The 13,769-nt window shown below is 47.1% G+C and overlaps 1 protein-coding gene across 1 annotated transcript; it reads right to left on the bottom strand.

Annotated features, from left to right (window-relative positions):
* Nucleotides 1-4,104: 4,104 nt before the first annotated feature.
* Nucleotides 4,105-12,998, bottom strand: LOC309482830 (trace amine-associated receptor 4-like; the record flags this gene model as incomplete). Its single annotated transcript, XM_082148383.1, has 2 exons — nucleotides 12,715-12,998; nucleotides 4,105-5,163 (listed from the first exon to the last, which is right to left on the bottom strand). Exon 2 carries the CDS (start codon nucleotides 5,131-5,133, stop codon nucleotides 4,105-4,107), a length of 1,029 nt encoding a protein of 342 aa, XP_082004509.1. The 5' UTR covers nucleotides 5,134-5,163; nucleotides 12,715-12,998.
* Nucleotides 12,999-13,769: the final 771 nt, after the last annotated feature.

Below are 13,769 nucleotides of genomic sequence, written 5' to 3'. Positions count from 1 at the left end.
AGTATCTCAGTCTTGTTCATATATACTCTCAGAAGTTTGAGTTAACCCTCCTACATCTGTCGATGTAACCCATAGTAACATAAACAATAAAGTCAGGGTCAGTACTCTGAACATCACAAAACAAGCAACTAAAGTCACAACAAAACAACAGAAAAAAATAAAAGCAAATAGTAAGACAAAATACATTTTTTGAGAGATTTAATGTGTTCTCTTATTTGCAGTTGATTTCATCTAAGGCTGTGGCTGTAAATCAAAGCTGGGACACAGTAACAGATTTTCGTACAAGATTTTCAAAATGTGAGAGACCACAAAAATCATAAACTTAACCGTGTTGTTCCTCTAGTGTGTGGGGTGCTGTGTTGTGAAAGCACACCATACACTAAGATATTTATTCACAAACAACCAGATTCCTTCCTGTGAACATGGGAAATCTCCCAAATCTCTCGCATCAATCATAAACAAACATCGTCCTGCTTTGTTTTTTCGGTGTGTTCCGCCACCGTTGGCTCTAGTCAGATGCAAAGTCAGTACACGAGAATAAGAGCAAAAGTGATAAAAGCAAGCAAAGTAATGATGGCACAGACAGAAGGCTGTTCTAATCTTACGTCATCTTACCTGAGCATTCCACTGCGCAAATATTTTCATAATAACATGAGCGGAGTGGAATAAAGAACGTTATAAGCATGATTGATATTCAAAACGTTAAGCAAGCGTTACTTTGTTTATGGTTTGTATAGTGTTAGTTTTCATTTGCACTTTTTGAATGATGAATATAGACGAATATGTTGGCTTAAATATCTCCTTTACACGCAGGTGCAGAATGCGCATGCTAGTTGACCAGCACGAGTCTTCCTTTTTATAGTTGTGATTTTAGAACTGGTCATTTTGGAGTGAGGAGGATTTTTTTTTTTTTTGGAAGTTAGAATATGTATATTATATCATTTATATTTTTATATGACCAATGCCTTAAGGGTTAGAGGACACATGTTTCAATAAATAACATTTAACTTTTTTGTAATTATGGGTTACATGGACTAGTGTACAGGGGTTACCTCGAATCTGTGTGGCGGGCTTCAGTTGTAGTTGTTGTGTTTCTGCTCTGGGGCCCGTACTATGATGGTAGTTAAACAAACTCAGGGTTACAGGATTAGTTTCGAGTTGACAAAACCAAACCAATCTAATCAGACTTTGTTGGTACCATGATGCTGATCATCAACTTTCTCTGTCAACATAGGCTTTGATCCTGAGTTTAGGTGTGACATCAGAAGTGAACAGCCAATCACATGCTGTGGAACAGGGAAACTGTGATTCACTTTTCACGAGAGAAGCAGCGCGGTTCACTTCTCTCTTTTACGAGAATATTATGAGATAAAAAAATTCCCAAAAAATGTTGTAAGGATCATCAGGACATAGAAAACATACATTGCGACTTTAACCACAGCAAGACATTGTACTTTAGGACAGGAGTCCAGCAGGAGTGGACAGCAGAGAATGTAACCCATAGTTACAAAAAATATTTATTGAAACATGTGTCCTCTAACCTTAAAGGCATTGGTCGTATAAAAATAAATAAATAGAGTGTGATAAAATATACATATTCTAACTTCCAGACCTAGAAAAAAACCCCTCCTCACTCCAAAATGAACCTTTGAAAGAATGACTAGTTCTGACATCACAACCATAAAAATGAAGACTTCGCCACATTTTTGGAGTGGGTGCTGGTGAACCGTGATTCCCCATTCACCATTTGTCTGGCTGAGGACCACACCAGCCCCACTCCACATCCAGAGACCAGCCATCCATTGCCCTTGAGCTGCACAGTGGAGTTGCAAGAGCCCACAGCAGACTATGGAGATCGGCCTGGCATGATGGACGAGCCCGAGCCCACGAGGACATAAAGTGACATTGCTCCGGAGCCAGATCCACACGGAGAGTCTGACCAGGTGCGTAAGCGCGCAACACCTCCGTCACAGAGGGAGTGCTTGTGGAGTTCGAGGGCTGTGAGGGAAGCCCTGTCCACAAACCCGCCACTTTGAAGTACTGTATATGGTATATGGCCTCTGTAAATTATATGGACGAACTATTGGAGGTGTTTAAGGAGGTAAATTCCCTGTTTCTCCTACCCCCGCTGGTTCTGCCCATCCCTGAATCTCCTGTTTCCCCGCTGGTTCCGGAAAGCCCTGAATCTCCTGATCCCTGTTGGTTCCGCCAAGTCCCTTGTGGCCTGTGCTCCCTATGATCCTTCCCAGCCTCCTTCTCCTAGCTCCTCTTCCAAGATCAGCCAGTTCCTCAGCCCGCCTCTGCTGGTTCACTTCAGCACCTCTGCATTTCCAACACCTTTTTGTGAGGAATGGCATCGGAGCTTCAGTCCTCCAGCTCTGTCCACTAGGGAGGTTCCCCCTGGCTCCGCTTCCTACCTACGAGCCCGTCACTCCACCATGGTCTGTCTGCCTTGGCTCCTCCCTCTCTCGGCTCCACCAGAAACCATCGTCCTGACGGCTCCACCAGGCTACTTTGTCCCAACGGCTTTGCCTTGGTCAGATGTCATCCTGCCTGCACCTTTGGCTCCGTCTTCATCTTTCCCCCGGTTCCGCCTTCATCTTCAGTCCCACTGGCTCCATCTCAGTCCTAAGGCTCCCATGTTCCACCTCAGATGCTCATCGCTGTGGCTCCGCCTCGGTCTCCAGTGCCAGAGATGTCGCGTGGGCTCTTTGGCTTGTCAGCTCCACCTGGATCTCCATCTCCAGCAGCTCGAGTTTGCTGGCTCCCGGCCCGCCTCCTTGTTGAACGTTCGCTGGTTCCCGGCGCACCTCCTTCCCTGAACAGTCCCTGAAATTAGTAACATTTATAAATGACATTCATGGATGTCATGTTGGGGGTGGGGGTGTCCCCCTTGGTTGAAATCGTATTGTCACCACCTTTTGCTAGCGAAGACTCTGCCCCGCAGCAGTGGCTTAGTGGACGGGCACACAAGGCATGCATCTCTACCGAAGGGGACCCCCAACGGAACACGATTTCTACTGAGGGGGGCCATGGACGATCCGCAAGTTCACGATTTCTACTGAGGGAGTCACACGGATTTGCACTGGCTTGCAGCTGTATGGCTGATGCACTGCATATACCATGAGCACTCCAACTGACCTGGGAAATGTTTTCAATGCAAATATTTTAGCTTATTTAATATTTATTTAATATTAAATATTTAGTTATTGTGTGTCACATTTTTCTGTTGACTGAACCAGTGATGTGATTTAATCATTCATCGATTTCGAGTCAATTCATTCTTTTCAATTAGTCAAAACAGTCTGAATCCATTCCCATTCGTTCGGACTGCTCTCTCGCTGAATCATCTGAAGCTATTTCTTAAGTTTTTGAGTTTAAACATATTTAAAACGTGTCAAGACATACAATAATTTTGCTCTGCTCTACCGTTGCTTTCACATATCTTTTGGTCCGAAGAGTCTCATTCGTGCATAATAGTTAGGCTACATGAGTGTATATTGAATTAAAAAAAAAAAAAACTTTTAGACTTGTTTGTGCCAAAAAACAAAATCCCCCTCTATGCATGAAATCCTGCAGGTGCCCATGGTAATAGCATGGAAAATGTACTATAACAGACGTCAAAGAGTACTAACACAATAATCTGTTTAATACAGACAGACTTGAAAGTTGACTATAAAAGGCTGTATAGATTGAATAACAGTCTAAATAACATTTAAATATGAATAAATCAATGATGAACTTTTTTACTTATTTTTCATTTGCCACAGGTTACACTAAACTAGAAAAATAGTAATGCAGTTGTGATAGCAGAGAGTGTTTTATTTCTTGAGTCTCGATTATGTATTAAAAAGCAGGCTATATAAGATGTTTTATTATAACTTAACATATTTTAACATATAACATATTTTATGTCATGTCATGTCCCAGCCCCTCTTTTTCACCAGATTACTAAAAAATATTCATATCACTGCTTCCAATAAATGCAGAAAGTTCATAAGAAACAGAAACATTTTAAAAATGGCTTTAGCATATATGAACTAAAAAGAATTACATTAAAAAAAAACTTTATTGTGATGCTTGAAATAAGTGTGAGTGTCATATTCATTCAAAAGTCAATGTGTTTGAATCCTTGATGCCACAAACATAAGTGCATATAAGAACCTTAAATGCATTCTGAAAACAAGGGTAGAAAAAGCCATAAATCAAGGGGTTACAAGTGGAGTTAAAATATGCAAACCAAATTACAACCTCAAAAACATCAGCTGGGGTTAAATAATTGTAAAAAGGGTCGAGAGCAGTAACAGTAAAAAAAGGCAGCCAGCAAAGATAAAAAACACCCATGACAATGGCCAGAGTTTTCGCTGCTTTTCCTTCTCTTTGAACAGAGCTTTGGCTCTTCAACCCTCCTGCTGCCGCCACAGTCACTCTTTCTGACATTACCGTTGCATGCTTTCTTGCAACATGGAAGATTTTCATATAAAGAGAGCTCATGATCGTTCCAGGAAGGAAGAATGTGAGAATTGGACATATAAGACCCCACTGTTTGTTAAAAAACAGAACACAACTTCCCACACAGGAAATCTGCAATATAAGCATCTCTAGTCCAACTGCATTTATCCCTGAAAACACAACATAAAAGCTGTACACAAATGAAAACAGCCATGTAAATGTAGTAAATACAGTCACAGTGTTGTTTGTGACCCTCATTTTGTACCTTAAAGGATCACAAATGGCCCAGTACCTGTCAATAGATATTAAACTGAGATGCAGTATGGAAGAGATACAGAAGGTCATGTCTAAACTAAAATGAACTTTACACACAAAATCTCCCAGATACCAGCAGCCTTCAACAGATCGCACCATGCTGTACGGCATGACCAAAGAGCCCAGCAGACAATCACAAGCTGCCAGAGAGCGAACGATCAGATGAGTTGGAGACTTTAGATGTTTGAAGTGAGAGATGGAGATGATGATCAGCAGATTCCCCAAAACTGTTGTGAGGATCATCAGCACCATGAAAACATACATTGCCACTTTAACTACAGTAAGACGATGCAATTTCGCACAGGAGTCCAGCCGGAGTGGATAGCAGAGAAACACATTCTCAGAGTCAGTTTCATTTGACGTCATCACGTCTACTCCAGAGGCTGAGATGATTTTCTTTGTAACCATAAAAAAGCAGACATTTATAAACCAACATAAATACAGAATAATTTTGTAAATTATAGTTTGGTGAAGATCAATATTGAGAGAAAAGTGAACATGCCCATCTAGTTTTACTCCCTAAATGTACTCAGAGCAGCTCAGTTGTGTCCATTTATGCTCAGATTCGAGGTAACCCCTGTACACCAGTCCATGTAACCCATAGTTACAAAAACAACATAAACTCAGGAGATTAAAATGATCAAATTAATACTTCAACTGTGTGTAGTGATCAATGGCGGAACTAGAGTTTTAAACATGGGGTGTCCAAGGCTATAGAGGGCAAGAGACGATGAAATAAATGTTTGTAACCCTAACCTGGCATTAAAAAAAAAGCATGAGTCTTATGATTGCTGGCTAGAGGTGAATTTCTACAATGTGGCAGATGGTGTGGTCTGTGAATCTTTGAGAAGACAACTGGTATCAAGGCTATATGTCTGTTCCAATCCATTCAATGACACTGACCCAGCGCTGGGTTGGTGTGTGAGAGGGTTCAAAGTTTAAAGCAGGGGTTGGCAAGTAAGTTCTCTTACGAGAGGTCTCTCGTACTGCGTAAGATATCTTACGCTAGGGGAAAATCCTTTTCCGCGAGATATTGAAGCCAAAAATTATCCTTAATTTTGTAACGCGTTGCAGCAGCAATGCAGACATAGGCGAGACAGCTCGCTCGCCTATTGGCTGCTCTGCGGCAACTGCAGCAGCCTATCGAGCGAGGCCTGGCGTGACGTCAGACCCAATCAGGGCACTTCGCGCCCGCTGCGTCACGTCCCGCCGAAATGGGCGTGGTCTAGGCCTATAAATATCGCTCGCAGGCAGCTATTATCTGATTTTTCATCCTTCAAGCGAAGCACACGCATCGCTGGAGCTGGATTAGAAGCCGCGCCGTCGAGAGAGAGCACCTTCAGCGGGACGAGTCACTGAAGTCGCTGGCCGCGCCGCCTTCCTGCTGCGCTTTCCGGCGCTTATATCCTTCTCTTTTAATTACACTGTATTTCTGTGTGTGTGTGTCGCCGCCGCGACACACATTTCTAAAAGAGCTAGCGTCTTTTTAAAGATGCCTTCCTGCGGCTCGTGCAGAGCCACACTCAGCGACGGGGACCGCCACGTGATCTGCGTTTCCTGCCTGGGTGAGGAACATGCAGCTCTCGCGCTCGCTGACGGCGGATGCCCTCACTGCGAGCTGATGGCAATGGCGACTCTGAGGACTCGCCTAGCCGTCTTCACCGAGACTGCTCCCCCGCCCGCCGCGGCGTCGCGCCGTAAAAAGCGCCGTGCCCAGCGGGCCCCGGAACCCTCCCTCAGCCGCCAAAGCTCGCCGGTTCGCCCGCTTGCTTCCCCGGCTTCTTCTGTTTCGCTTCCTGACGGACAGCGGCCGCCGTCTGCCGCCGCTTCCGTTGATATCGCGGATGAGGAAGCCCTGCTGGGAGAGGATGATTCCTGCTCTATCCTGGCGTCAGGCAGTGAGGATTGGGCGGGCTCTGAGGACCCCGCACCCCCTGCCCGCACTTCGTCAGGCAAGAGAGCTTCCATTGAGACGGAACTCATGCGAGTACTCGCACAGGCCGCGGCGAGCCTCGGCCTCGAGTGGTCTTCGCCTGAGCAGCCCGCTCACAACCGGCTGGATGGATTTTTCCTGCCTGGGGAGCGCGCTTCGCCTGTGTCCAGACCGGCGCCTTTTCTTCCTGAGTTACACGAAGAAGTCGCCAAGTCCTGGAGCGCCCCCTATTCTGCTAGAGTGCGTCCTGCTGTTTCTTTGGCATTCTCCGCCGTTGACGATGCCAAGAACAAAGGATACCTCTCGCTGCCGCCGGTTGAAGAGGCGATAGCGGCCCACTTATGCCCGCCCTTCGCTGGACGGCGCGCTAAGCCGGCCCTACCCTCTAAAGCTTGCCGCACGACGTCAAGCTTGCTCCACCGCGCTTTCTCCGCCGCCGGGCAAGCTGCGTCAGCGTTGCACACCATGGCAACGCTCCAGATCTTCCAGGCCGATCTCCTCCGTAAGCTGGATGAGGAAGGACCTGACGCGATCTGCGTGCCGGACTTAAGGAGTGCCACGGACCTCGCTCTTCGTGCTACTAAGTCCGCAGCACAAGCCATTGGACGGACTATGGCTTCTCTCACCGTGTCTGAGAGACATCTCTGGCTGACGCTCTCGGAAATGGCCGAGTCTGAACGCACCGCGTTCCTCGACGCCCCGCTTTCCGCCACAGGCCTCTTTGGATCCTCCGTCAAGGATTTCGCGGAGAGATTCGCAGAGGTACAGAAAGCGTCTCAGGCTATGAAGCACTTCCTCCCGAAGCGCTCCAGCTCTGCAGCAGGCCGTGCGAAACCGTCTGCTCAGAGCTCACAGCCACAGCCACCGTCCACTGCCTCCACTTCACAGCGCCGCCAGGCCAGAAGCGCGAGACCGCGCTCCCGCTCATCCGGTCGCCGCCCCGCAGGACGCGGCTCGCGACCTAGGATCACGGTGAAGCCCGAGGCCCCGAAGTCGTCCTAGCACAGCTAGGAAAACGACGGTGTTCCAGTCCCGCTGCGGCCGGACTCACACCAAAGCTATTCGCTCGTCCAGTTCCAGAAAATGTGACTGTTCCAGTGTTTTCTGCAGCCAACAAGTCGGTTCTGTCACCCGCTTGCCTGCACACAAATGCCGTTTTCACGGCTACCCAGATAAATCCCCAAAAGAGTGTATTTTCTGGTGTCCCGGCCACGGCCGATGGTGTTTCGTGTGTAGTAAGAATGCCCACTGCCCAGTGCCCATCCCTACACATAAGCACAGCCTGTCACACAGGGCTCGCGCACATAAAACCGACTCAGATCGGTTGCGCTTCAAACATGGTGAACGTGCCCACTACCCAGTGCCCACTAACACCACGTTATGCATGTCTCACGGTTTCTGTAAAAACGAAACCAACGTGCACTCGCTTCACGCAAGCGAACGATGCTTTCGGTGTGATAAATGTGCCCGCTGTCCCGCGCCCACATCCACACATAGACATGACAGTTCCCACGGGAACCGCCCAGCCCTCCCCCTCGCGGTTAACCACCGCAGAGGAGTCGAGCGCGGGCAATCTGCCCGCTGTCATCAGCGCGCCCCATGCCTCAAATGTCACGAACGACACGCTTGTTTTACAGCACACCGAAGCTTCTCCATCGCTGAGCGAGCGGAGCGCGCTTCGTATTCGACCCCTAGCTATCCATGCAGACGCATGGGCAAAGCTACCTGGGGTTTCGAAGTGGGTGCTGAACATTATAGAAAGAGGCTATTCGCTGCAGTTTCGCCGACGCCCTCGCCGCTATGTGGCGCGCGTCGAGACCACGGTAAAAACAGAAGTAGCACATCTACTTCGAGCCGAAGTGACGAAACTATTGAGCAAAGGGGCCATAGAACCTCTCTCTCAAGATCAGAGCGAGGGAGGGCTATACAGCAGATACTTTCTGGTACCGAAAAAAGACGGGGGTCTCAGACCCATACTAGATCTAAGGCAACTGAACAAAGTGCTTGTGAAGCGACAGTTCAGGATGCTCACGACCAGGCAAATCCTTGTGCAGATTCGCCAAGGAGATTGGTTTGTGTCAATAGATCTGAAAGACGCGTATTTTCAAATACAGATAGCGTCACGTCACAGGCGATATTTGAGATTCGCCTTCGAGGGCCAGGCATATCAGTACACAGTCCTGCCGTTCGGTTTGTCCCTAGCACCCCGTACATTTACGAAGTGCATGGATGCGGCGCTCGCACCCCTCAGAATGAGAGGCATGCGAGTGCTGAACTATTTGGACGATTGGCTGATTCTAGCGCAATCTCGCGCAGTGCTCATAGAACACACGACCATTTTACTCGATCACCTCGAGGATTTGGGTCTGAGTGTCAATTGGGCGAAGAGCTCCCTGTCACCCAGTCAGAAAATATCTTTCCTGGGCACAGAACTGGACTCACTATCCATGATAGCGCGACTATCACAACAGCGCGCGGTAGACATTCGACGCACAGCGAACTCTTTTCGCTGCGGCGCGTCTGTCCCGCTCAAGAGATTTCAAAAGATGCTAGGTCTCATGGCCTCAGCATCGTCAGTGCTCCAGCTGGGTCTGCTCCGCATGCGCCCGCTGCAGTTTTGGCTGAAAGCGCGAGTCCCACGCGAAGCGTGGGCACCCGGTTTGCTTCGCCTCAGGGTCAATCAGAAATGCGTTACAGCTCTGAAACCCTGGAAAGCGAACGACTGGTACCAATCAGGTGTAAGCCTGGGGACTTCCTCGAGGGTGAAAGTGGTGTCCATGGACGCGTCCACCTCGGGATGGGGAGCGCTGCTCGAGGGCAGACCGTTCTTCGGCCAGTGGTCAGAACGGGAGAAGCTCCTGCACATAAACTGCCTCGAAATGCTGGCAGTAGACAACGCGCTGACGCGTTTTTGTCCCCAAATAAAAGGTCACCACGTCTTGGTCCGTTCGGACAACATGTCTGTGGTGTCCTACATAAATCGCCAGGGCGGCATCAGATCCGAGAAACTGTACAGGCTGGCAGAACGCCTCCTGGTATGGGCTCAGTGCAACCTGCGCTCGCTCAGAGCAGCGCACGTGCCAGGGATCATGAATATAGGACCAGACAGACTGTCCAGGAACAATGTTCCGGCAGGCGAATGGTCTCTACACCCACAGACAGTCCAACTGCTGTGGAAGAAATTCGGCAGAGCGGAAGTGGACCTGTTTGCGTCTCAAGAAAACGCTCACTGTCAAGAATTTTTCTCCAAGAGCAGGAGCGCGCTGGCCCATGTGTGGCCCCGCCGCCCGCTCTATGCTTTTCCCCCCGTCTCTCTCCTGCCTCAGGTGATAGAACGGATCAGGGAAGAAGGATGCTCAGTACTGCTGGTAGCACCGTTCTGGAAAAACCAACCTTGGTTCCCAGCCGTGATGCAGTTAGCAAGTACTGACCCGTGGCCAGTACCAGTGAGGAGAGATCTCCTCTCACAGGCCCGCGGCTCGATCTGGCATCCTCACCCGGAACTATGGTCCCTTCATGTCTGGGCCATCAACGGGTACATGTTGGACTCCCTAAAGGAGTATTAAACACGATCACGCAGGCTAGAGCTCCGTCTACAAGACGACTCTATTCTTCGAAATGGTCAGTGTTTTCGAGCTGGTGCACAGCCCGTGGTGTGTCACCCACAAACTGTGATGTGACGGAGGTGCTTTCCTTCCTACAAGAGCTGTTGGATGGGGGCAGGGCCCCCTCCACGCTCAAAGTTTATGTGGCGGCTATAGCAGCGTTCTCAGAAACAACGCTTGGTCAGTCAATAGGAAGGAACGATTTAGTCATCCGCTTCCTTAGAGGAGCTAAGAGACTGAATCCTCCCAGACCTCCCTCAGTCCCCGTATGGGACCTTTCTACGGTTCTGGAAGCCATGAAAGGTGCGCCATTTGAGCCTTTACAGTCAATCGATTTGAAACACCTGTCTTTCAAAACGGTGTTTTTGCTGGCTCTCGCTTCAGTGAAGCGCATAGGGGATCTGCACGCGCTCTCTGTGAGCGCGGCGTGCATGGAGTTTGGGCCCAATGACTCAAAAGTTATACTCAAACCTAAGCACGGTTATGTTCCAAAATCCCTCAACACACCGTTTAGGGCGCAGATTATCTCTCTGTCAGCCCTACCGGTCCCTGATGAGGAAAGAGACGCGAGCCTCCTTTGCCCAGTCAGGGCATTACGAGCTTATGTGTCTCGCTCGTCTGTTTTCAGACAGACGGAACAGCTCTTTGTTTCGTTTAGCGGACGTTCTAAGGGACTAGCCGCGTCGAAACAGAGCCTATCCAGATGGATAGTTGATGCTATAGCGCTGGCATACGCCTCCAAGGGCATGCAGTGCCCTTTGGGTGTCAGAGCGCATTCCACGAGAGGCATGGCCTCTTCGTGGGCCTGGTCAAGTGGGATTGCCTTGCAAGATATTTGTATGGCGGCAGGCTGGGCCTCCCCGTCTACATTTATAAGGTTTTATAACCTAGAGGTTCCCGCCCTGCAGGCCAGGCTGCTGTCGGTCTAAACTACCAGTATTATCTGACCTGATGCGTTCAGCTCAGAATGCTGCGTTTGCTGAGCACAGCTCAATGTTCGACAGTTTAAAGCTGGGCAAACTGTGTAAGACCCACATTTTTCCCCATCAGTTCAGGCCGTACCCCGCCCTGTCTGTATGATGAAATTCGCGTCCCATCGACGCTACTTTATGTGGAAAAGTGAGGCTGCACCCCTCCTTCTTCCCGGACTCTCTGTGAGTTCACTGAGTGATTGTGCACTATATGTACCCCGGGCTTTCGCCCTTGGGTCTTTGGTGTCAGATCTCAGCATGCACGGCGTTTTACATTGGGTCCCCTAGCGTAAGATATCTTACGCAGTACGAAAGACCTCTCGTAAGAGAACGTACTCGGTTACTAACGTAACCTCGGTTCTCTCTAGAAGAGGGAACGAATACTGCGTATCTTGCCGTGCATGCACACGCTCTGGTTGCTTCGATGATGAAAAACCAGATAATAGCTGCCTGCGAGCGATATTTATAGGCCTAGACCACGCCCATTTCGGCGGGACGTGACGCAGCGGGCGCGAAGTGCCCTGATTGGGTCTGACGTCACGCCAGGCCTCGCTCGATAGGCTGCTGCAGTTGCCGCAGAGCAGCCAATAGGCGCGCGAGCTGTCTCGCCTATGTCTGCATTGCTGCTGCAACGCGTTTTGCATTATTACAAAATTAAGGATAATTTTTGGCTTCAATATCTCGCGGAAAAGGATTTTCCCCTAGCGTAAGATATCTTACGCAGTACTCGTTCCCTCTTCTAGAGAGAACCGAGGTTACGTTAGTAACCGAGTACGTTTGTCATTGGGCCAAAAAAAAAAAATTGCCACTAGATGGCGGGCCAGAACAGAGTCAATAGATAAGTTAAGAAATTCATTGATGAAAAAGGCAACTAGAATTGCCTGTGACAGACTGTTACAGTGTCTTTTGTAACTGGTAGTGAGCTGTTACTCTGTGTTAAATCCTGTAGTAAGACAGTCATTGACAAAAGCCACTTTTTTGTGTCGGTGTCCGGGTTTTATACTGGAGAAATTAATAAGCAGTAGTGACACGTAACCTGGCATGTATCTTCATTCACCAACACAGACCGCCTTGCTAAAACATACATATGTGGGAGATGCGGAATGGATAAAAAATAATAATAAAACAAAATTGTGAATAATAAATGTGTATCAATTTAATTTGCTTGTTACACAATGGAGCCTACCTTATTGCAATTATTTGAGGTAGGCTACTTTTATGCTTAGAATTATTCCTTGGCATCCCCACATACTAAACTGAATCTTTTTTAATTGTTTGCGTGCTGGAGGTACGCTATTATGTCGTGTGCAGAGTGATGTTAACATTTAAGCTAGCTGGTGAGAGAAAATGGCACTATCAAAGAGTCTAAAGAGGAAAGTTGACAGCGAAAATAGGGCATACAAAGAAGAAGGGAAAGAGAACTATGCATTCATCCTACCTAGTTTTGTGAATGCAAAGCCGGTGTGTCTTTTCTGCAACGAAGCGAACCACAGACTCTTTTGAATGTCTTTCAGAACTTTTCAAATTAAAAGCTCTCAATTCATTTCAAAATAAAACATTGCTGCAAAAACATTCTCGTACTTTTATTTTGAAGGCAAAATCACTAAAGATGAAGTGATTGTGAGTAACTGTTGCTGTCATGACAAATCTATTTCAGAACCAGCCGCTATCAAAATAATCTGGCTGAGGGCACGGGCCATGTATTATTGCTGGCTGGCCAGTTTGGGCAGTTTTGCTGACCACTGGTTTAAGGTGTCTTTCTTAGTTCCCGAGGGTAAATTTGTTGTGCAGACAGGAGTATCAGCAATCCATAATTTACACAAATTCATAAGACATCAGAACATGCATTAAACCATATACCATTATAATATAATATCAAAAAGTTAAAAGTATAAAAAACTTCTAAGAAAAGAAAAAGGTCATGACAATGTTCCTCTACATACACACACTTACCCAAACCTCAAAAGCATAAAGTGCCATGCATGGCAAAGTTTGTCATCTCATACTATTTTTATTTAATAATGTAATCGCTACAGGTACAAAAGTATTGCTGTATTGTTTTGTTCTCCACCTAGAGGCCACAAAATTACAAAAGAGACGGGGCTGGAGTTCAGAATGGGAACAGTCTTTAATAATAGAACTCATCATCATTTGTATTCTCAGTAAAATTTACCCAGCAACTGAGTTACACAAAAACTACCTATAGCACCTGGGTAAAAATAATGAAACTAACCCAATAAAATCCAGCATTTTTTAGAGTGCACAAAATGCTCCATCAATGTTCAATAAAATAGATTTTTTCCTGCAATCATATACTGTGCACTCTAAAAAAGAAGGTTCTTTACAAATAGTTAGTTTTTTTAGAACCATATCGTTCTAAAGAAGCTTTTTATGATAATTGTTTCTTTGTGTTGAGTTTAGAATTCTTTAAACCCACCTTTTTTTTATTTATTAATCTGTAACTGTAAAAAAAAAAAAAAAAAAAATCCATTC

Source organism: Leuciscus leuciscus (assembly GCF_965113295.1).
Source record: "Leuciscus leuciscus genome assembly, chromosome: 19".
NCBI lineage: Eukaryota > Metazoa > Chordata > Actinopteri > Cypriniformes > Leuciscidae > Leuciscus > Leuciscus leuciscus.
The sequence above is the reverse complement of the archived record's forward strand: the minus strand, read 5'-3'. Positions and strand labels throughout refer to the sequence as shown.